General features: G+C 36.3%; 1 protein-coding gene across 8 annotated transcripts in view; it reads right to left on the bottom strand.

The window, feature by feature from the left end:
* Nucleotides 1–25814, bottom strand: part of LOC121729940 — a 108849-nt gene that overhangs the window by 59777 nt on the left and 23258 nt on the right. For 6 of the 8 annotated variants that reach the window (XM_042118674.1, XM_042118673.1, XM_042118672.1 and 3 more), the window contains exons 2-3: nucleotides 20810–21302; nucleotides 1940–2052 (exon numbers count right to left, since the gene is read on the bottom strand). In XM_042118674.1, the coding sequence (XP_041974608.1) occupies nucleotides 1940–2052; nucleotides 20810–21111 (415 nt within the window). In that variant the 5' untranslated portion in view covers nucleotides 21112–21302. Of the gene's footprint in view, nucleotides 1–1939; nucleotides 2053–6284; nucleotides 6403–20809; nucleotides 21303–25814 lie in introns of those variants that run through there. The other 2 variants (XM_042118678.1, XM_042118679.1) reach the window with 2 other exon arrangements.

The raw sequence follows: 25814 nt of genomic DNA, 5'->3' as shown, positions 1-25814 counted from the left end.
GGCACCGAATATATTTAAAAATATAAAATAATATAATGTTTTCGTGACACAAAATAATTTATTTTATAAACAAAATACATTTTTCCGAGTTCTGCGGATCTCAGATTTTATTAGTTGGTAAGTAACTGTTTATACTCATAGGTAAAATATATTGAAAACTTCTCAGATAGGTAGGTTCTGCAGTATACCCACATGCATAAAAAATCGACATGCATACGTACAAAAAACATAGTACCGTAATTTACTTAAAAATAATTAGCTGAGTCATCAGCACCATGACACATTAACAATATAGGTATTCTGTAAGTAATTATAAAAAAAAAATTACGCGATTTCATGGATCTTAATTTAGATTTATTTATGTTTTTCTAAGACACGCCTTAGATTTTAGAACGTGGCCACATTGCTCTGGTGCGTTGCGTTTACTTTGGACCGGAATAAGGACCGGATCACATAAACACGATACGACGTCGTGTCGTACCACGATGCGGCGTCGTTTCAATATGCGACGTCGCGTCGAGGAATCTACGACGAGCATCGTCGTAGTTCATCATCTTTGAATTTTGAATAACAACAGTGGCACTGACACAGGAACGCATCGTGAGTTTCTACGACGCGACATCGTGCCGTGTATCGTGGCACGTTACGATGTCGTGACGTAGTTTTTTACGATGCTTGTTGGTGCCCACGACGCGATGTCGCATCGTGAAACGACGCCGCATCATGGTACGACACGACGTCGTAGCGTGTTTATGGGTCCCGACTCCCGGCCCTTAGGCATTGAATGCCACACAGCTGTGTTGCGGCGACGCACGACAATATAATTAATATAATATATTATATAATACAAGACGGTGATAGCGAAACGTGACATAATGTAGTCTCCTACACCATCTCCTGTCCGTCAAAATACTACACCCGACAAAGCCACACATGAGTGACATGTCTTCAAAATGTATGTAAAAGATGGAGCGACGCCTTTGCAGATTCATTGCGGCGACACAACGCAACGCACTAGTGCAGTGTGAACAGGCCTTACAAGTTACGTATCAGTGTTTTGCATACGATAACAAATTCAATTTGAATTCATATCAATCTGTGGAGCTATTAATTTGTCACGAGGTATATTAAATGAATTTTATTTATGCGAAATATAGTTGTCGTGAATTGCCATTTGATGTTCATTTACAATTTAGATCAATCTATCCATTACAATGAGAATTACGGTGCAGGTGTTACAAATTACAATGTCCAAAATTAAAAAAAAAAAAACAGCACTAGGTAATTTAATAAACAACACTCGGTTATAACAAAATGTTATAAACAATGTACATTTGAAAACACTCTACCAATGAGACATTTAAAAACACGTCTTACTATGGTTCTAATGTTGTCAAGGTTATTACAAGGTATACGTTATCAATGGGTCAGTACAGACCTACAAGGTCACATTACTACTAAGAGCCAGCTCTATTCTCTAGTCTTCATAATTATTATTACAATTCCAACAGGGAATCTCTTTTCAAACGTCAGTGTGTAATAAAAGGGTGAGTTCTCGTTACAACCACAGATTATCATCAAACACACATCGATGCAATAGGACGCGTTTGTAAATTAACCAATTATAAACTTAGCTTTTATTCAAGAAGAGCCGCCTGTTTCAAAATTTAATGGTTCATTAAAAATGCATCTCAATTTGCAACCCATAATGAAAAGTGAATGAGGTTTGTATCATGTATGTAGCCGTCAGGTCTATCGTGTCAAACAGACATAAGACAGCTATATCGTGATTCGTGACATGCGGAAGCTATTTCATGACATATGACAGCTATTTGACACGACAATTGAAACGATAGACATGGCGGCTATAACATAGCGCCATACACCCCTCGTTGATGCTTTAGCTCTATTATATTAGCTCTATATAATGGTAGCTTACCCTGAGTTTTAGTCGGATAGAGTTCGATGTCGTTGAACAGGCCCTGCACCCGGTGGGCGGGCGCGGGCTCGTCGGGAGGGCCGATCCGGTACTCCCAGGCGCTCGCCACTTCCCTGCAAAAATGCACCCTATTACCGACACCGTATAACATAATTTACAATAACAAGAGGGAATGTGCTGCAAACTGGTGGCGCCAATCGAAAATTTGTATTCAATTACATATTATTAACTTAATGTATTATGCTGTCACCTATAATAGTTCCTGCATATTCTCTGATATAAAGAAAGTGCAGCCCACTGGCGTCAGAAGCCCGTCACGTGTACTATATTATTATTTACCTAACATGACGTGTTGCCATGATATTCTATATAGTTCTTGCACGTCTCTATGAATGAAAATAGCTCGCTTTTTAGTTCAAAAAAAAATGTCACGGCCAAGTACACAACTGATTTATAAATCTAAACAAGTGTGCCTACCAGTAGACTTATGAAAATATATTAATTTATTAGCGTTATCTACTATTTCATAACACTACTGAATCATAAACACGAGAGATTTCTACTTTAACAGATAAGTTTTACGAACAGTTGTAAAACTTATTTTTAGCACATAGATAGTTGCCAAGACGATTTATCTCATAAATCCTATTTTCTATAAAGATATTTTGCTCTACAAAAAAATTGCTACTTCTATTACATAAACAAAAGAACAATACTTACTACCCACAAAAGAAACAATCGAATATGAATATATGTATTTATATCCGGTTAACTGTATAAATCAATTTATATATAATAATTAATTTTAATTACAATAATTTTACAGGCAAATAGCATATCAAGCCTAATCAATAAATTTCAAAATAGCTTCGTAAATAATCTATATATTAATACGTGAGCCAAAAACTTTGTATCCCTTTTGACGAAAACTGGGGAAACGTAGGTGAATGAAATTTTGCACAGTTATAGTTTATATGGTGAAGGAGTGCATCGAGCTAATATTATTTTGAAATTATGATTTTATCATACATTTTTTTAACAAATAAAACATTACATACACTACAACACACACACTAGGAAAAATGACAGATTTTTTAATGACAAGCCAATACATACGAATTATACTCTTTTATTTATGTTTGAAGTCTGTTAACAAGGTGACAAATTGAAAATGGATTATAGTTTTTTTTTTATTGAATCTTAGATACTATTAGACAATACTTACACGGTCAGTCTGGGATCAGCTGAGTACCAGAGACATGAGTTGAAAAAATATGATAGTCAATATTTTTTACAAAATATAGTAAGTCCTAATGTCGTTGAAACTAAGGTCGAATTTCGACCATTGGGCGATCTCTAGTTTAATTAAATCTACACTATCCACATAATCATAACCACAAACCATTTTCGGTCCTATTACTCATAGACATTATGATTAAGCCATTCCAATTACCTATCACATTTTACTCCTAAAACGTTATCTATACGCGTCATATCTTATCGAATATTTGAAATCACATAATTATTATAATATCAACGATGACATAATGGTTAATTGCTTTAGGAATTCGCTGACTTGAAGAACGTCGTCAAAGGAAGCCCCTCGATACCCTCGTAGACAAAACACGGCAGGAGTCGGGTTACACAAAGAGTGAGGAATTGATACTGTCTGATTCTCACGTTCAGCCCTCGACCACAGATTACTAAATAGTACCCTCGACATCACATTTCGTTGTTAAAACTTAAAATACATTACGTGTACCTGTGTACAGCCTGCCTAGCATACGCCAACGAGATCTCTCTCTACATGTTTTCTCGATGTTTGATGGTTTGTCTCTTCATCTCTATTAACCCTAGCATGACAAATATTTTTTCTCGCGTAGATCTATCATCGATATCCCACTTTTTAATAGAGTTTTGTCGAGATAATGTCACAGTATAGCAATATGACATAGGGACTAATATTGCTATACTGTGATAATGTCGAGATTTTGACATTATGAGACGAATAGTTTTTAATTATCTCGAGAGTGAGATATCTCGTTGACGTACGCTAGGCAGGCAGAGTACCTACTTAACAGAGATGGACTTACTTCATTAAATGTGAGGTTCTGTCATAAAGCTATTGCCAAGGCCCATGAGGACTTGATTCATGATGGATGGATGGATTATAATTTATAAACCATATAAATTTCATTCAACTCACCTAAAAATGTTTCTCTTTAAAACCTCATTTAACAAAGTTAATTTAAATAATACACAAAATAAAGGATTGAATTGAAACAAATGCCTTTGAAATGTTAACAAAATCTATACTAATATTATAAATGCGAAAGTATCTCTGTCTGTCTGTCTGTCTGTCTGTCTGTCTCGCTTTCACGCCAAAACTACTGAACCGATTGTAATGAAATTTTGTACACAGATAGTCTAAAGCCTGAGAAAGGACATAGGCTACTTTTTAACTGGAAAAAGGGGTTGTAAGGGGGTGAAAATGCGTAAATTTGTTCAAATTAAGTTAGTTCCAAAAATTCAAAACAGATGGCGCTAAGAGTCATTTACATCGCGCTATCGTTTGCTTTTAAAAGTTTCTATAAGATGTGGTACCATCCCAAATTATATTTTTCGATTCTATAGATTGTTTTACACGATTTTCTATAAGTCACTACTCAGTACTTAATCTATGCAGTATGCAGTGACGTAACCTTAAACCTATGAATGATAAATTATAGCTGTTTATGGGTAAAGTTGTGTAATGGGGGGCTAAATAAGCTTTAAAATTTGGCATAAATAAAGTTTACTTAATTTAAAATAATGAAATAATAAGTGCTGTTTTTGGGTATTTTGATTTAAGGGGTACCAGGGTTTTAAAAAGCTTTTAAATTTAACAACAATTTTGTTGACACCGCGCGCTATAAACTGAAGTCCACGCGGACGAAGTCGCGGGCAACAGCTAGTATCAAATAAATTATTACGGATAAAAATGTACTTAGTCCTAAAGTTTAGGCAATTCTCAAAAAGAAATATTCGCTATTCAAAATACATTACGTTTTCAATGAAAAAAGTTAAACAGAACGCGTTTGGAAGGCTTACAATGGAAGTAAAACGCACTAACTAAAACGTTTACCTTATCTTTGTTTATCAAACTGATTCTTTTCTATATTAAGTAATTAGTTTTATCTTGGCTTCAATCTGATCGTGATACCTCGACTAGCTCTCGCACAAAACAGTAACGATATACCATGGACTATGGAGTAGGCGGACATTCTCAGAGTACAATTCGATAAACGAGAAACGCCTTGCCTGATGCCTCAGATTACAATCAGCCCGCCAGCCCTCCATTCCCACGAGAAAGTCACTTTAGTGCTTGCAAATCATACACAGAAAAGGGTATTAGGGTTTGAATGTCCACCTACGCGTATGACTCTACATCAAAACTATAATTATATGTAACATAATATTATAACGCCCGGGTATAAACTATGTATCGGTCTAAAAGACGACGCGTTGCACTCCGGAAGTGCCGGAAGAATAAACGAAAGGAGATATTATATGTATAATTACATCTACTCCGATGGAGCGCCGGCGGTCTAGTCTCTCTTCGTCTTACGAATTTTCGATAAAATCAAGTATTCTGACGTGAGATCAAATTTTTTTCATCCCAAAAAGTGCACAACTTTTCGGGATGGAAAAAGTTTCCACTTCTAGAATGAAAATAACGTTTCTCCTATGCGAATAAAACAGAGAGTATCAACGTTGTAAGCTTGTCAAGAATGAATTAACTATCTGCGAGCAATTAATCTGTAAATGGTATCGACTGAAATATAATTGGGTTCAGTTTAGTCATGTGCTGCAAGGACATTGGTTTTTGTTTTGGTTTATAAATAACTGTTACGCGATCATTGCTTATACCTACCGCTCGATAATTTTGAAATAAAATAAATAAAATCTTGGTTATTAAAATATTTGTTTGTTTCGTCCACAATCGGTACCGGTAATAAATGCGAAAGTGTCTGTCTGTTTCATGCTTAAACCGCTGAACCAATTTTATAATTTTTGTATGGATGATTGAGTAAATGGATATAGTACTATAATCCCGGAAAAAAATTACGGTTTCCGCGCGATAGTAAAACATCAGTGCTGAAAAATTACAGACAACTTCTAGTTATTAATCACACATAATATACAAAACAGTGTAGAGTTTTACTAAATTTCAATTTATTTTTCGCTGTCACATTTCTTAAAGAAAATAACCACCTTGTTGAATATCACCTAAGATTTCCTTACTATTCTAAGTGCAAACTCTATATCAAACTACCTATTCTAAGCAAAAACACGTGTAACGTACCCACATCCAAACCCAGGTGCTGATACTACGTCACACGGCAGATCCTCAATCGAACAAGCAGAAGCACAGGCGAATGTGCAAATGATTGTGAATAGTTTCATTATCGATAGCTCACTGTGTAGTGTGTACTAGACTGTGCGGTTAGTGTTTTTAATGTTAATAGTTGTTTTGACTTACAAGCGTATGACCGTTATTGACCTATGTGATAAGAGGATTCCACAATATGATAATAATTTTATTTAAATGGAAATATTTAAAAACAAAAACAATAAAAAGTCCCAGATTTGCGAAAATCTGAGTAGGAATCTGTGAATGAAATTCTAGACTGGGAATCACAGAGTAGAAAATAGAAATAGTCTCTCCTTTCATGTTAGGCACTTTGACCAATCATGGACAAATACAGGCGATTACAATGTGTAGACTGTAGAGGAACATATTCGTTTACAGTTAGATGAAGATATCGATTGGGCATGCAGCATGTTATACACAGCTTTGTAATCATCGTGGCCATCATGTTTATCCATCATAGCCCAACAAAAATAAACGATAAGAATAAATGAAAATGTAGAGTCGCCTTAATTGGACCGCAAAACATGCAGATTACATACATACAAGTATTATAATTGTAAAATCGACTTAAAAAAAGGAGGATGTTATCAATTCGTCTGTATTTTTTTATGATTGTTAATAAACTGTACCCCCTTGGTTAGATTTCTTGAACACTTACAGCATTTACGTAATTAGATTATGTTGCTTCCTGACAAATGTTTATTGTATAATAACAAAACTAAAATGTAGAGAATGAGTTAATACATAGTTTTGTTGCAATATACATTAGTGCGATACACTACAAAACAGACTTCTAGAATCGTGTCATAAAATTATGCAACTTGCTTACTTGCTATCATGATAAGAAAGAAAATTGATATTTTTACAGAGTGAAGACTAAATATTATTATATTCACACATAACTGCGAATTCGCATTGCATCATCGCATCGCGTCGCAAACATCTGCGACATAATAAATTACTTAATAATAAAAATGACATTACGATGCGATGCGATTTGCGAATTCGCAGTTTTGTGAGAGAGCCCTTTAATACTGCCGCAATCAGAGACGAATATTAACTACTTAACTGTAATTAAATGAAGATTTTAAGTTTTAACATAGGTAAGCCTCATAGGATCATACATTATCTTTCAAACTTTTAATTAAATTAAAGTTAAATCATTATTTTTCTTTCAGTGCGGCCGTGAATAGCTAAGATGCTTCATAATACATACAGTCTTCTTTAAATAGGTATGAAATAAGTTGGTATCACCACCAAAAGACGAATGATCTTATAATGTTAAATCTATTATTTAAAAAATGTAATCCTTGTTTTTTCTGACATGACAAGTAGTAATTTATTGAAACGATCTATTCTAATGGCATTAGACTGTAATCGAGATCATTTATATTCGTCCTTATCGTCCAAGAATGGTTCCTATTCAAAATATTTGCTCTAATTGACTTGAGTGCCTTGGCCAAGATATGAAATCTTATAAAATTACAAACGCGTCCTACGTTTTCTCGTACAGTCAGGTGGCAACGATTTCTATGACGAATATTGTCAATATATTTGTTCAAATGTCAATGTGAGCTACTTTGGTGGATTTTTTATAAACAAGAAATGATAATACTCTGAATTCTGATCGGGCTATTGAAATTTCTGAGGATGGTGCGACATATTATACAACTCTAAAATGACTACAGTCAGCATCGGCGTAACTAAGCAGTAATTGCACACGTTGGTAGAGCTTCCTTTTGGAGCTTGCCGCCGTTTCCCTACAAACGTATTAGATTACAAGGTAAAGAATTAAAGGATTTACAACTAAGAAAAGCTTGATTGACCAATGACAATGGAGTTTCTTGTTTAAAAAAATTATAACTGACTAAAATTTTTCAAAGCAACAGCTTATTATTAATTACTAGAGATCGCCCAATGGTCGAAATTCGACCTTAGTTCCAACGACATTAGGACTACCTACTACCTATATTTTGTAAAAAATATTGACTTTATCATATTTTTTTCAATTCTTGTCTCTGGGACTCAGCTGATTTCAGACTGGCCATGTAAGCATTGTCTAATAGTATCTCAGATTCAATAAAAGAAAACTATAATCCATTTTCAATTTGTCACCTTGATGTCAACAGACTTCAACCATAAATAAAAGAGTATAATTCGCAGTGGCGAAGAGTCCATATAACCCGATTCCCGTCGGCTTCCCTTTTGGAAAATCGAACCTATGGGCCAAATACATTTTTATCTAATAAATATTTTACATACTTAAAAAAACTTTGAATTCACTAAACGCCTAAAAATTTTATATGCAATAAATTTTTCTCGCACTTAAAATAGTTTGAATTAATAATTAATCGCCTACAAATTTATATAGGCAATGCAACGTGCAGGCCGTCTCCGATAGAAGCCGATAAATTAGCGGGTTATTTCTTCATACAACGATATTTCATACTAAGCATCTGTCCTTTTCATTCCTGTGAACTGATCGTCATGTTCTGTCTCGTTCTACCACGCGCCAATATACTCGGAAATAAGCCGATACTCGGCGAGTTATTACGGAGAAAGGTTAATTAGCAACGCACAAGTGCGAGCGAGAAAGATGATCTTCATAAAGTAAAATTGTTATGAGTCAAATGGCGGATGAGTGTTTGTAAACAACTTGTTTGTTTTGTGTTTAAATGTCGAATGTTATTTGTTTTAGCGTTAAGAAGAGTGCAGTGTCGCGAATTTAAATTAATTTGTATTGTGATTTGTTAATTATGCGACTCGTACAGCTGAGACTGTTGTCTGACAGATTATTTGCTGTCGAAGGAAATTTCGTTTTCCAAACTTAGTTTTGAATGACCGTATGTGCCGTCACGCTTACAACTTAACTCAGAAGGCATTTTTCAAAGGCATCATATCAAACATTAAACTCGAACATTGTTGAACATCAGTGCTGAGCGTTTTGGTAAGTAGATTTTTTACTCCGGCTTCTCTTCCGAAAATATTCACCCTTCGCCACTGATATTTTCGTATTCGTACTCGTATGTATAGGTTTGTCACTCAAAAATCTGTCATTTTTCCTAGTGTGTGTGTTGTAGTGTGTGTAATGTTTTATTTGTTAAAAAAATGTATGATAAAAGCATAATTTCAAAATAATATTAGCTCGATGCACTCCTTCAATATATAAACTATAACTGTGCAAAATTTCATTCACCTACGTTTCCCCATTTTTCGTCAAAAGGGTTACAAAGTTTTTGGCTCACGTATTAATATATAGATACCGATTTCACACGCGTTGACGTCGGTTTGACAAAACGGGCACTCGATAGCAAGTGACAGCTGTAATTCACGACCTATGGAACGTCTCATGCAATTATTTTAAGCCGTTTTTAAACATTTGAAGGCATGACTGGATGAAGTGGGTAACTATCATTTTATAACATAAGAACAATAACTAATTTTCCCGCCTATTCTTTGAAAAAACATGGTTACTTACCTACTTCATCATTATTAATTAATATATCTGGGCATACATAAAATCTACATTTTTTATTTCAAATCATTTTCCGGCCTCAAAGGCTCTATTTAATTATATAAAAAAAAAACTTTTTTTTAAATTGTTACTTACCCACTTCATCCACTCATGTCTTCAATCATTTTCAGCTATTTAAACATTTTCTATTCGACTGTACCTCACCGTTTGTGAGGGCGTACCTATTTCATAAGCCGCGTTCAATTTTCTTTATGTCATGTTTACGTCCATGATTTAAATTGATATTACGGATGTTTCGGTGCAGTCTTTGATGTTGTGAATAATATTTTTACAAATTATGACACTTCTTGCATATTTTGTCGTTTAGGGTCAATTCAGACTGCAACGCGACGAGGCGAGGCGAGGCGCGGCGCGGCATAAATTTGTATGGATTTGCAAGATTTCAATTGCGTGAGACGTCTTGCGAATCTGTCAAATCCATCTATACATATAATAATACTGTAGAAATGACAGTTCTGTACATTAAAGATATCCAAAAAATAATAAGCGTGGGCTGTTACAACATCGCTATAGAAGCCAAAACTGTGGTTAGTTTTTTGTCTGTCTGTCTGTCTGTCTGTCTGTATGTTTGTTCCAGCATCACACGAAAACTACTGATCCGATTTTAATGCGGTTTTCGCAGATATATTTGTCTTCTTCCAACTTAACATCTGGTGTACAAAAATTTTTCCCCCCACCTCTCCAAAGGGTCAAAAGAGGGGGTAAGATTTTGTACCAAACTTTTTTCTTTAACACGAAAACTACTGATCCGATTTGAATACGGTTTTCGCAGATATATTTATTTTCTTCCAACTTAACATCTGGTGTATAAATTTTTCCCCCCTCACCCCTCTAAGGGGACCAAAGAGGGGGCAGATTTTGTATCAAACTTTTTTCTTGAATAAACTTACATCATATTATAAACTGTATTTTCCAATTTAATATCTGGTGTATAAAATTTTTCCCCTCACCCCTCTAAGGGGACAAAAGAGGGGGTAAGATTTTGTATAAAACTTTTTCTTTTAACACGAAAACTACTGATCCGATTTGAATAATATATGCCTTATTCAAACTTAGCATCTGCGCCGCCCCAATCCCCCCCCCACCTGGTAATGTTACCAAGCAAAAACATGTTGCGTCGTTAGTGTTGAGTTTTAATTCTCCTTTAGGATCAAACAAAGTTACTTATTAAAAGTGAAACAAAACTAAACATACAGATTTTGAGTGTCGTTTGATTAATATCTGGATTTGCCTGGATATGGACAGACGGACAGGCTGATATTATATCTTTGTAATCGGGTTCCGTTTTTTACCATTTGAGTAAGGGACCATAAAAAGGAGAGAATTATCCATTTCCGTTATTATACTATGGTAACGCCTACGAAGTCGCGGGAAACAGCTATCCATACTAATATTATAAATGCGAAAGTGTATTTGTTTGTTTGTTTGTTTGTCCTTTCTTCGCAGCCTAACGAAGCAACCAATTGACTTGATTTTTGGCATCGACTTAGTTGAAAGGATGGAGAGTAACATAGGCTACTTTTGGTCTTGGAAAAACATCATGTTTCTAAAGGAGATTTGCAAGAATATTCGTATTGTACACGATTTTCGAATTCCGCGCGAGCGAAGCCGCGCGGAATTCGAAAATCGAGGCGCCGCGAGCACTTTCCGCCGACGGACGCGCGGTGCACAGTGGATCGAAAATCGAGTATCATAGACATAAGAACTTGAATTTCCAGATGTCATTTTTTTGGGCTGAAATATGCTCTCCTAGTTGTTATTACATCATAAAATGTAAAAAGACGCAGCTACGTGTAATAATTAGGGAGTTACAATTTTTTATGAAAGTAAAGAACACGGATCATTTAACAAAAAAACAATAGAATATGTCAAGTAGTTCCAGACAATTTAATTTAATTCAGTTGGAAGTTTTAAATTGTTACTGGGGACACTGGAAAACACTGGAAAAAGAGAGGGAACATTATATCACCATAATAATTTCTTTCTTCGTTCTATTTGAATTAAGTTTTTAATTAACCAAAACAAAGTACCAATGGACAGATTTTAATTAACCAAAATGAAGTACAAATGGTGCCGTAATACAAAATATGCCAAAATGTGAGTAATAATTAGTACTATAATAGTGTGTGAGGATATAACGGCCAACCATGCGATTCCAGAGATATTAATATGCTCATTTTTCATGTCGGCTCCATACTAAAATTTCTTAAAAAAATTATTACTCTCTTATTATTACACGTAGATGAGTCTTTTTACATTTTATTATGTAATAACAACTAGGAAAACATATTTCAGCCCAAAAAAAGACATCTGGAAATTCAAGTTCCTATGTCTATGAAACTCGATTTTCGATCCACTGTGCGGCGCCCTGAAGGTAGCGCGCGGCCGCCAGCGGCCGCGAGCGTCCAGCCGCCTCTGCCGGCCTCGCCGCGCCTCTTCGCGCCGCTGCCGGCCGCTGCCGATCCGGTGTGAATTGGCCCTAAGGGTTAATTCAGAATTTCAGACCGCAACGTACATAGGTACAAATTACAATGATGCATCTCAAATTACCCCCGTTTAACCAATACCTGGAACATACTCATTCCGTCATATTCCTGGATATTGTGAAATGCACAACAAAGGCTCGCATCACCGTCGCTTAACCGACGTAAAAATGAGTGATGAGATCAGCGGCAACTCAATCTGAACGCTCAACGACTAATCCTATCATCTTTTTCATTCCAATTGAAGACGTAAGTGGATGAAGTGGGTAACTAACAATTTAGAAAATTAAGGGCATGTTCACCACTTTCTAATAAAGTGCCGAATAGGCTGTTCACAACTTTTTTGACAGATTCTCCATACTTAGATCGAGTAAATTGGTGGATAGCCTATTTGTCACATCAGGAAGTGGTGAAACAGGCCCTTAGTGTTTGAGTATTTGCCCTTATCATGTTATAAAATGTTAGTTATCCACTTCATCCACGCATATGTTCAACAATCTGTTCCAAACAAAAACTTATTGTAATTTGGAACATTAAAAACGAAACATTAAAAAAGTTTACGTTAAAAAAATCGAATTGTTAGGCATTATAAGCATTCAATCAATAGGTGTAGTTATCGCAACAATAGAGATGATGACAAGGTCAACGATTAGCGAATTTTGTTAATAAAATAAAGAAATCACGGTGATAAGTGTTCCCAAAATTACAGCTCGACAGCATTTTTTATTTTTTTTGTTATGCGCCTTCAAAGTTAGATAATCAAGTCGATTTTTTTTTCAATTAAATTTCTTAATATTTGTATACCAATCGATAACTTATGCAATTAAAAGCAACTTTTGTTATGAAACCACTTTCATAAACGCAATATTTAATATACCTGTCGAACAAAGTTGGCACCCGATGCGTACAAACTACGAAAGAGTGACGTCAGTCTTTCGTAGCACTTTGTATGGAGCGTTTCGGGCAGGTCTATTTTATGAGATGTTTGAATTGTCATATCTTGGTGAATTTTTAAGCTATCAGAGTCATTCCTTCAGTGATGTTTCTATTTCTTAAGGGTCTTTCAATTACCAATAAGAAAAAAAATAGTCATCAAGCCTATTATAGAAAATAACGATTCAAGAAGTAAAACTGCAAAGTATTCTTAAGTCAATGTCTAAAATAAAAAAATCGGCCAAGTGCGAGTCGGACTTGCGCACGAAGGGTTCCGTACCGGTATAGACAAAAAATTGTAATTTTTATATGGGAGCCCTTAAATATTTACTTTATTTAGATATGAGATTGTGAAAATTTCAAGTGCCTAACTGTTACCATTATTGATTACGAGCAAAAATTTTTATTTTTAGTATTTGTTGTCATAGTGGCAACAGATATGTAACAAAATCTGAAAATTTCATAAGTCTAGCTATAGCGGTTCTTGAGATACAGCCTGATGGCATACAGACGGACAGACGGACAGACATCGAAGTCTTAGTAATAGGGTTTTTTCACTTTGGGTACGGAACCCTAAAAATAAAAATAAGTAATAACATTGTCATCGGACTCATCAATTTTGGCGCACAACAAAGAAACAACAACAAAAAGATAATTTTATCTTTGTTGTGTATCAATGATGCATGCCTATTAAGTACATACAATTACTGTGATAAATAATGTAATTTATCAAATGAACATCCATTAGATTTATCAAATCGAACAATCAATAATTTTTCTTATTTAGGTATCTACTTGCGCAAAGTTTTGTCCTACGAGACAAGTTTTATGAGTTCCATTAAAGTGAGAGAATTGCCTTATTCATACAAACCAGAAATATCGCTGCCGCCTGCGACACGTCATCTGCTGAAGCTGCAAATTCAAAAGAGCGGAGCACAAAACATCTGAATTAAATTATTATATTAAAAAGACGCCAAAATTTTGCTGCGAGTCTGGAATGGAATTTAGTTAATTCCAGTGTCCGTTTAATTATTCCAGTAGCAATCTAGCGCTGTATTGAATTACTGGATTGGAATAATATAAACCCGCTATAATTATAGTTGGATTTTCGACAGACGAGCAGTGAGAGGTACCGAATATGAAGAAAGCAATGTCACCCAGGCAAGTACAGTAGCAGAGTCTAGTCTAGCAAGTAGCAACGTATTCGTGCGACCCAGGCGAGCGCCTACAGAAATACACCATGACATCATGGTGTGCGAGCGAGAGCCACACGCCGTCTCACTCACTATCAACACATTATAAATACGCGAGTGCATTTACTCCATTCTCCTTCAATTGAGCACATTCGATTTCCCGTTTCGCACGCTATTAGAAATAATTTATAGCGAGTCTGAACTCACTAATGAGAGCTGTAGTAGTAGGGATTTTACACGAAAATTCTTCCATTGTTTTATTTATATGAGTGATGTCATGCCTTTGTCAATTTTTATAGATAAAACGTCAAACACGAGTACCGATATATTTAAGGTCACGAGTAAAAAGTCAATAAATCAATAATAGCTTTACATTATACAAAACGATATAATATTATTATTGGCAATTTTGTAGAGAATACAAAATTGTATTACCAAGAATAGGTTGTATCATGTACCTATGCTTTACCAGGATTAGGTAACGATTAATTTGAACGAGATTTACATTCTTTAGTGGGCACTTGTAAAGTTTTTTTTCTTATTTGAAGAAGCATTACTCAAATAGAATGCTGTAGGATGTGGGTTATAAGTTCGTGACATCTATCACATGTTTGACATGACATGAACCCGACGAGTGAGAAGCGCCGCATACGCAGAAAAAGTTTCTAATACTAAGGGCCTGTTTCACCACTTCCTTATAAGTGCTGGATAGGCTATCCAACACTTAACTTGACAGATAGAGTATGGAGAATCTGTCAAAAAGTTCTATAAGCCTATCCGGCACTTTATCAGGAAGTGGTGAAACAGGCCTTTCTTATTGACAGTTTTTGGAAATACAACTAGTTGACCCCTGTGTGAGGTTGGTTCCTCCTAGCGATAGACCACAGAATACATATTAGTAGTACCAAGCTATACATAGAGATTAGAGATAAGTATATAATAAAAACTGTCATTATTGTAAAATTTAAGGAATTAAAAGCACATGCGCAAATAATGTGCAATATTCCATTGTGCTTAATGGGCAGGTTGAAAATATTAAAAAGTTTGTAAAAATACACAAGTAATTTGGGTGTACTAAGTGCTAACCCAACCTAACGGTAACAAGTAACAACGCAGTATGTTTCACGTGCGGTAGCAAGTAGAGAAAGCATTTCTTTGCTGTCATATTAAAGACTCATCTCTTCGTCATGACAACCACACAATATCTTTAAAGGCTTAGCAAATACTCTGTTCCAGGTATACGCACTATCTACCCTTACCTTTAGACAATGAATAATCTATGCATCATACGTCCTCGTGAAAACTCCACCATGTCCTTACAAGGTATGTTGGATCGCATCGCAATCATAAACCAATCATCATCCGACGTAAATATCTAACGACAGCCAAGTCGCGTGACTAATTGCACTTTCGTACATGACCTCACCGAGTGTTATTGACCCAAAAAGGTGAGTACGTAGAGATTTTTCATGCGGCTTCTTTGAGGACGCTTGCGAGGAGGGTGTGGAAAGGTTGAGCTTGAAAAAAATGAGCCGGTCATTGACATTGACGACCTCTGTGGCTCAGTGGTGAGCGCGTTGGTAGCTTAAGCCGGGGTTCGCGGGTTCGAATCCCGCCGACGGAACAAAAAGTTTTTCATAGTTCCTGGGTCATGGATGTGTATTAAATATGTGTATCATATAATAAAAATCTTAAATATATGTATAGTCTAAAAAGTATTAAATATATATCCGTTGTCTGGTACCTGTAACACAAGTCCTTCAGGTACTTACCACGGGGCCAGACTGACGTGGTGTGAAGCGTCCATAGATATTATTATTATTATTGTTATTATTCCTTGGACTATAGAAGCGTTAGAGAATAAGAAAAGAGATATTTATCAAGCCCAGCCTAGCCTAAGGAGCAACAAGCATTACTTAACGGGCATTTGCTTAACTCTAAGCCTATAAAGTTATTAAGCTTTATGTTACAAAACTATAATAATAAGTGCATTTAGTGAACCAAAACCACCATCTAGAATCTCTTGTATGATGAAAATCGCGACGTTTAACTTAATACTAGAAAATTAAAGGAATCTACCACGTGATGACGTGGTAGATTCCTTTAATTTTCTAGTAATTTTTTAGATATCAGATGTACGCCTGATGAGGCGTACATCTGATATCTAAGATACATATTATACGCCTACCTACTATATGGATAAGTTTTACAACCGGTGCGACATATTATGTCGCAAATTTACTAGGAAGCTCATATATTATCTTTGATGACTTCATGGCTCATGCCCTTAGACTGTTTATCTGCGCGTCACGATAACAAAAATATTCCTTTCGTTATTTATACTCAACCTGAACTACTGAAAAACCCACACAAACATTGATCCTATTGCTCTATCTAATGGTGCGTAAGGGTTCTCCTGAGTACAGGGTGGTACAGGTAAGTAGTAGGTCTATTTATAACCATTGTTCTTAGGAATAAAGACGTTTTAATTTTAAATCAATTAATTACAAATTACCGACGTAATTATAACAAAAAACCGGCCAAGCGCGAGTTGTACTCGCCCATGAAGGGTTCGGCAGCAGCAATAAGGTTTATCTTTATGCAATTAAAAGGTTTTTGATTTATTTTTATATTTCAGTTGATTCAATGAAAGTTAAATTGAGGTTTACCATATTTTATGACGTATAAAAAAACTACTTGCTAGATCTCGTCCAAACCAATTTTCGTTGGTATTTTTAGGGTTCCGTAGCCAAATGGCAAAAAACGGAACCCTTATAGATTCGTCATGTCTGTCTGTCTGTCCGTCCGTATGTCACAGCCACTTTTCTCTGAAACTATAAGAGCTATACTATTGAAACTTGGTAAGTAGATGTAGTCTGTGAACCGCTTTAAGATTTTAATACAAAAATGGAAAAAATATTAAAAATTTTAGGGGTCCCCATATATACAACTGAAACATGCCCTCGTTTCGAGGGCACATCTTTAACCATCTCCCCTAGCATTGAGATACTTGGCGTCAACATATCGAGCGAAGTCCAGTTCCGATATCATCTTGAGGGTAAGGCCAAATTAGCCTCGAAGAAGCTTGGCGTTCTTAACAGAGCGAGACAGTACTTCAGTCCGGACCAACGCCTACAACTCTACAAGGCGCAGGTTCGGCCTCATATGGAATATTGTTCTCATCTCTGGGCAGGGGCGCCAAAATACCAACTGCTCCCTCTGAATCGTATCCAACGAAGGGCTGCTCGAATTGTTGACTGCCATAGTGTTTCAAACAGCTTGGACCCCCTGGAATTACGCCGAGATGTAGCTTCACTCTGCATCCTCTATCGGTTGTATCACGGGGAGTGCTCTGAGGAATTGTTCGGAATCATACCACCTGCAACTTTTCGCTATCGTCCCACGCGAAAAACATACCATCCTCATCACCTTGATGAGTGGCAGTCTTCCACAGTGCGTTTTTCGCGTAACTTTCTGCCGCGCACTGTAAAACTCTGGAATGAACTGTCACCAGCAGTATTTCCGGACCGATACGACCTGCAAACCTTCAAGAAAAGAGCGTATTCCCTCTTAAAAGGCCGGCAACGCACCTGATTTAATGCGTGCGGGTATCTATGGATAGGTCTTCAAAAATCATATTGAGGTTTGTAATATTATTTTTTTCTAACCTGAATAGTTTGCGAGAGAGACTCTTCCAAAGTGGTAAAATGTGTGTGTCCCCCCCCCCCCCTCTTACTTCTAAAGTAGGGGCATGATAACTCTAAAAAAAATATATGATGTACATTACTACAAAAACTACCAACGAAAATTGGTTCGAACGAGATCTAGCCAGTAGTTTTTTTTATACGTCATGAATGGTAAACCTTAATTTAACTTTCATTAAATCCACTGAAATATGAAAATAAATCAAAAACCTCTTAATTTCATAAAATAAACCTTATTGCTGCTGCGGAACCCTTCATGGGCGAGTCCAACTCGCACTTGGCCGGTTTTTTATAGTAATGTACATCATATATTTTTTTAGACTTATCAACGTACTTTAGAAGTTAGGGGGGGGACACATTTTACCACTTTGGAAGAGTCTCTCTCGCAAACTATTCAGGTTATAAAAAAAACCGGCCAAGTGCGAGTCGGACTCGCGCACCGAGGGTTCCGTACAATTTTTTTTTTTTTTCACGGGTTAAAGGCAATTAGATCTAAGTATTTGATATGAATTTCAACTTGATAGCTCTACGCGTTCATGAGGAAAAAAGTAATAAGTTTATATTTATTAAAAAATATATATTTTGTAATGTAACTAAAAATTTAAGGTTTTCGGAATTTTTCCTTTATGTGTGCTATAAAACGTTGCTTCATGCCAAATTTCAAGATTCTAGGTCGACTGGAAGTACCCTTTAGGTTTTGATTCCCTTGCGAGTACTTGCGAGTTTCAAAATATGCAGCTTAAATTGCTGTTTCTTTTGATTGCGTTGACATAGAAGTTTGATTTTGTTACAGCTTAAAGGTATTATAGACCTGAGTATTTGGTATGAATTTCAATTTAATACCTCTACGCGTTTATGAGGAAATGGGTAGTAAGTTTAAAATTATTAAAAAAAAATATATTATGTGATGTAACTAAAAATTTATGGTTTTCGTAATTTTTCCTTTATCTATGCTATAAGACGTTGCTTCGTACCAAATTTCAAGATTCTGAGTTCACGGGAAGCACCCTGTAGGTTTTGATTCCCTTGCAAGTGTCAAAAATTTGCGGCATAAACGGCTGTATCTTTTGATTGCGTTGGCTTAGAAGTTTGATTTTTTCACAGCTTCAAGGGACAGTAGACCTGAGTAATTGATATAAATTTCAGCTTCATACCTCCACGCGTTCCTGAGAAAAAGGGTCTTGACAGACGGACGGACGGACAGACGGACAACAAAGTGATCCTATAAGGGTTCCGTTTTTTCCTTTTGAGGTACGGAACCCTAAAAATGATGTTAACAACCTCAATATGATTTTTGAAGACCTATCCATAGATACGCACAGGTCTAGTGGTTACAGGTCAGATGAAAAAAAATTATTTTGTTTCAGTTGTACCTATGGGAACCCCTAAAATTTTTATAAATTTAAAATTTTTCTATTTTTGTATCAAACTCTTAATGCGGTTCACAGACTACATCTACTTACCAAGTTTCAATAGTATAGCTCTTAAGGGTTCCGTTTTTTGCAATTTGGCTACGGAACCCTAAAAAGCGATCAAATGATCCGGAGGCGATAAAAAACGAATACGGTCACGCCAACATCAGCGCTGTAGTAAACAACACCATGATGTCATGGCGGAGTTGTTGACCCAACTCATACGTATTACATATTATTTAAATATCATGATGACCGAGCCACTCGACTTTTTGCTAATCCGTAAATTCTCTTTGATTTATGCTTCGGTTACCGCTTATTTCAGGTACATACGGGTACTTTGCCACACTTTAAACTCTTACTAAAAATAATAATTATCAAACGTCCTAGATTCTAGAGCAGGGGCTAGAATGTTATAGGTGTACCAGAATCTGATGGCAAAAAGTGAGAAAATAAATTGACTCTAAGCAATACCGGGGTAATAGGAATAAAACATTTTGATCCTTTTTTATTATAAAAATTGAATATAAAAATTTATCCAATGATCAAGGATATTTTTTGAAAATCTGCTGTCAAAATTTGCCATCAGATTCTGGTAGACCTAATAATCTTATATATTTAATCTTTAAACGAGCAATTCTTGTATATATATATATATATATATATATATATATATATATATATATATATATATATATATATATATATAATTATTGGAATCTCGGAATCGGCTCCAACGATTTTAATGAAATTTAGTATATAGGGGGTTTCGGGGGCGATAAATCGATCTAGCTAGAAACAAAGCTCGGTCAAATAGCTAGTATTATATTATGTGAACAATTGTTTATCAGTATTCAGTACATAGTAAATGCAACCAGCAACCTAAATCTGATAGTCAAATGAAGTTTAAATACTAGTAGAGCTCGCATGCATTCGCGGATTAAACATGCGCACTTATAAATAGTAAATACACACAATATTACATAATCATCATCATTAAAGAATACAGGCATTTTGGGAAGGAATCATTTAACCCGCACCTGGCAAAAACACCAAGGGCCTGTTTCACCACTTCCTGATAAGGCTATCCACGACTTAACTTGACAGCCGACAGATAAGCCTATCCGGCACCTTATCAGGAAGTGGTGAAACAGGCCCTAAGTCACGGATATCCCAAACAAGAATAATCGTCTTACCTAGCCAACGTTCCTTTTAGCTTAACCACGCCGTACTTGTTTGGGGAATGGGCGACGGAATCCCTCAGGGGTTCCACCTTCCTCGTCTGGGGCATCTCGCACATGAGGGGCTCCATCCTGCACGGGATGGAGGGTCTCTTGGGCGGCGTGGCGCGGGGGTAAGTGTGGTGGTGCCTGGAGGAGCTCACAGACGGTTCCCCGCACCTCGACTTGGGCAGGGTCCGTGCGCAGAGCGCTGAAGCCGCATTCTTCAGGTGACGAAATCTACCGTTACTTTGGGTGCTGAGCACAGCACCCTCCATTTTCCTTCAATCACTCGTTCACAGATACACTTATTGTATGTTCGAATCCATTGTTCTTTTATCACTGCACTTCAATCCGAGTAAATATCACCGACCTATTATCATGTTAGTTTTTGGATAACGTTTGAGCACTTCTGTAAACATGAGTCTCGCCGTTGCCGAATCGTTAGTTGTAACATCTCCTTATGCTCCTGCGCAACAGATACAAAATGGGACTTAGAACACAGGTGAATAATTCTAGTCAGGAACTTAACGTGAGAATAAATACTTGAAAACGATTAAAATAATTTGAATTTTCTGACTCAATTTTAATAGAACATATGTAGGTCAGTTTCTAACATAAACTTAAGTCGAAGCCCACATGCTATTGTTTAAAATTACCCGAAAAAAGGTTAGGTCATGCGCCGTATACGACGAATTACGTGTGCGTTCGCTTGAATCATCTTTACACAATATCGGCTTACTCCTATCATGGTGGTCCCGTGGGTAAACAAATGAGGGTGCAAGGTACATGTTAATTTACTAACGTGAGTGCTTTTTTATACAGAACACAGACATACAATAATTAATTAATAATAAGCCAAGAATGATCAAACTGTGAAATAATAATATTAAATGTGACTCAAAGTATTTGAGGACTAATATTTTAATATTTTTTGCATAATAATCAACAAATAATAATCATTTGGCCTAATGGATTAAGATGATGGCTTCCGTTTCTGTCCTTTCGAACATTTGAACTTTAGCGGACAAAAGCAAAACATTTTTTTATGAAGACGTTGTACCTATTTTTTTATAATTTTTATAACATCATCAATGTACGCCTACGTTATACCTACCATAATAATATGTGCTCCAAGTAAGTACATAGCCATTAGATACGGATCTAATCACATTATCCAAATAAGACACGCTCTATTTCTCATACTCTACTCATAGAGCACGACTAAACTAATTAAGCTGAGTCATTCGTTAATCTATAGTTAATTACATTATTAATTAATGTAGTCGCAAAATTTATGTTATAAAAATACTTGTTTTTATAAGTTATTTATAGAAATTTGTATCAACGCAAAAATTGGAAATCTGGGGGTAAAAAACTGTATAAATTAAAGTCTATTCACATGATTCCAACATCAGCCAGCTTTCGTGTTGTAGCATTGCGGCAACTATTTGGCAAGACTAATGCAATAGTAACTGATAACTAGCAAGTATAATGTTCACGGGTAGAGTATTTTCACATCTATGTCCACATAATTATCATCTAGCACTTAGCTAATGCGCAATGTGATTTGTAAGAATATTTTAACTCGAAGAACATAAGATAAACAAATGCCCAAGTAATTTTTATTGAATCTTTTCCGGGTTACCAAATATTAACTTTACAACCTAAGTAAATTCGAAACACGCAAAATCATAATGTTCTTAACCGAAAAAATTACAACTTTTCAGCTTTCAAAAACATTCAGATTTACGTGGAGCAACAGTTTAGTAAAATCTTATCAAAACTGAGGCCAGTTAAAAAAAATATAGTAAACAAAAAACGGTTCTCTACCCGTGCCTCTGCGTACTGGCTTCATTGCGCTTTACGAATACCAGCTGTCATTGTGCACGTGTTTACGTGCACAATGACAGCTGGTACGCCAGATATAGCAATATATCGCTTCGATATTGCTCTTTGTGTTTACAAAAGCGATATCGTTCACTGAATAAAAACATTTCTGGAGCAATTTGCATGTATTAATATTATATTCGTTTTGTTGGAGGCTCTGCGGCACCGCGGCGGGGAGGTGCGGGGGGGAAGGGAGCTGACATCACCGACGGAGGCAGCCGATCTTACATCACCAGCCTCGTAGCCGACCACGCGCCCGCGCCCAGCTATGTCCGTATTACATTTGGCTAAGAGCTAAGCTATGCGTTGGAAGAGCTTTAAATGTAAAAGTTGTCTAGGTTGGTATGTGATGTAAAATATTTTTCTTTTAGGTCACATTTTCTGATCAGGATCAGAAAATGTGACCAGGTAAGTCATGTACGATGCGCCTATTGTACGAACTGCATATTTGGTGTCTTGGAAGTTGGAACTACATACTTGGAAGTTTCATATCTTGGAAAACTATAATAATTATTGAGACAAGAGGACTTAGGGACCTTCCCAAACAAGTGACATAATGATAATGAGAACTATACTTCGGGTGCAGTTTATCAGTCGTAGTGCTGTTTCAAAAACACGTGAAATGGCGTATTAAAATTATTAAGATAAGATACGAAGGTTATACCCTACTCTACTTGTTTAATTAGTAACTATCTATTTGACTGAGCTTTGCTCGGTATTCGATAAAACACGAATAAAATGACATTTTCTAAAAATGATTCCTAGCTAGATCGATTTATCGCCCCTGAAACCCCCTATATATTAAATTTCATGAAAATCTTTGGAGCCGATTCCGAGATTCCAATTATATATTTATATACAAGAATTGCTCGTTTAAAGATATAAGATAAGATTCGTTTTTGACAACCAGCTGTCTTCCATAGATTTTTATTTATCTGTATTATTCTTGCTATAATACGAGTATAATATTATAAGTTTCCACAGCTGCCTACAGTACAGGATTATTGAGTAATGACTAATGACCATCTCCAAGTCAGAAAGTCAGAGAAATGAAGAAATCGGTGATCATCGCACCATTTCCACCGAAATATATTGTTGGCTGCTAAACAATAACTGTTGCAGTTGTTAACTAAAATTCGTAGCATGAAATTACATTTGAATTTAATTCGATTTAAGCTAGCCAGTAAATCAATTTATTTGAAAAGGAAATTGAAATTTTGCAATGAATCATACAATCGGCGTGAAAGCTGCCGATGATATCACTCAGAATAATTGATTATTGTTAGAGATAAAAATATTGGCAACCATTAATTATCCTTTTCACTCCAAGTCAGATGAGGTTACGATTAACGAAACAGAAATTTTAAGATACAGAAAAAATTACATTAAAAAGATTTATTTTATAGAAATACAAATTAAAAATATGTTGATGGGTGATAACTGATTGAAGTTATAACTGATAAATAACAATTAAGGGTTAGAGATGACTAAGCAAATAGAGAAATAAGTACTAGAATTTGTATCATTATCATCATTAGTAATAAGTACAAGTCAAAGAACAAAGAAATATCCATTTCTCTTTCTGGCACTTACAGTTTTTGTAATTTACATCTATACCAATTAAATACATAATATGTGCACTGCGTACAAAACAAACATGTACCCAAGTAAGAAAAAAGTAGAGTAAAACCTTTTAAACTGGCCTAGATGCCAGTAACAACAAATTCTCAGTTCTCACATGACTTTCTTATGATCTTTCGTGCTTATTAACGAAAATGATGTCCCACATTTCCCACGACAATATGAGCGATTGTTTCATCAATCACGATGACGGATGCGCGGAGTCGCTGGCCGAGAGCGCGTGGGCGGAGCACCCCTCATCGCTAAAAGTACTCTGTACCCGGTGCTAACTGCTAGTGCAATATAATCGTTTCTCAGGCCTTAGACACAGAATGATTTGTTAAGGAATCTTTTGAAAAATTGCGATTATGAAGGTGATCATGACAAAGGTCAGATTTTCTTTAAAAGGAAGCCCTAGCCAGTGTAATAAGCAAAATATTTTAATTTGACGATATATAAAATGTTCTTGCCTTACAGCTTAGGTAGGGTAACCAGATTGTCATGGAGTCATAGGGACCCCACGGTATAATATGTTGAGTAGATAACAATAACATTTGATAGGGATTTCGTTTATATCAAGTGGTGAACATGGCCTCTCTGCTAATCCTTACTCTGTATGTCGAGTTTACCACACTATTTCTGAAAATATTAAAATCGACGATAGCTTGCTATGTAAATATGTACCTTTCGAGCGCCATCTATTGAGCTAGTTTGCCTCAAATTCTAAAACGTCAGTAGCCTATAATCCCGCCTTAAACGCGCCTGCTCGAGCCACGCGCCCACTAGGCAACTAGGTTGCATTTCAATCAAAATTAAATGTAATTCATTTATTGGATAACACTTTTGACGTGGGAAAGCCATGCTTCGGCACGAATGGGCCGGCTCGAACGGAGAAATACCACGTCCTCACAGAAAACCGGCGTGAAACAGCGCTTCCGCTGTGTTTCGCCGAGTGAGTGAGTTTACCGGAGGCCCAATCCCCTACCCTTTTCCCTTCCCTACCCTCCCCTATTCCCTTCCGTACCCTCCCCTATTGGCTATTCCCTACCCTACCCTCCCCTCTTACCCCTTAAAAGGCCGGCAACGCACCTGCAGCTCTTCAGATGCTGCGAGTGTCCATGGGCGACGGAAGTTGCTTTCCATCAAGTGACCCGTTTGCTCGTTTGCCCCCTTATTTCATTAAAAAAAACAGATGCCGCTGCTTGGCGGCTACATCGCAAAATCTTAGCACGAAGATTTTTATTATAGGTTATTAACTAATATGAAACTATTTTCACTTACACTTATTCTTGGTGTTGTAGAATTATCACGCCAGAGGGATTTAAGTCCCAGGGATCCTACCCTGGGGGCTGGGACTAAATTCCTATGGCGTGTATTGGTCCTCAAATACTGGTGGCAGTTCATTCCTGAGTTTTACAGTGCATGGCAGGATGTTACGCAAAAAATGCACGGTGGAAGACTGCACCTCACC

Source organism: Aricia agestis, chromosome 8 (genome assembly GCF_905147365.1).
Source record: "Aricia agestis chromosome 8, ilAriAges1.1, whole genome shotgun sequence".
Lineage (NCBI taxonomy): Eukaryota > Metazoa > Arthropoda > Insecta > Lepidoptera > Lycaenidae > Aricia > Aricia agestis.
Note: the sequence above shows the minus strand (reverse complement) of the source record. Positions and strands in the feature narration are given on the sequence as shown.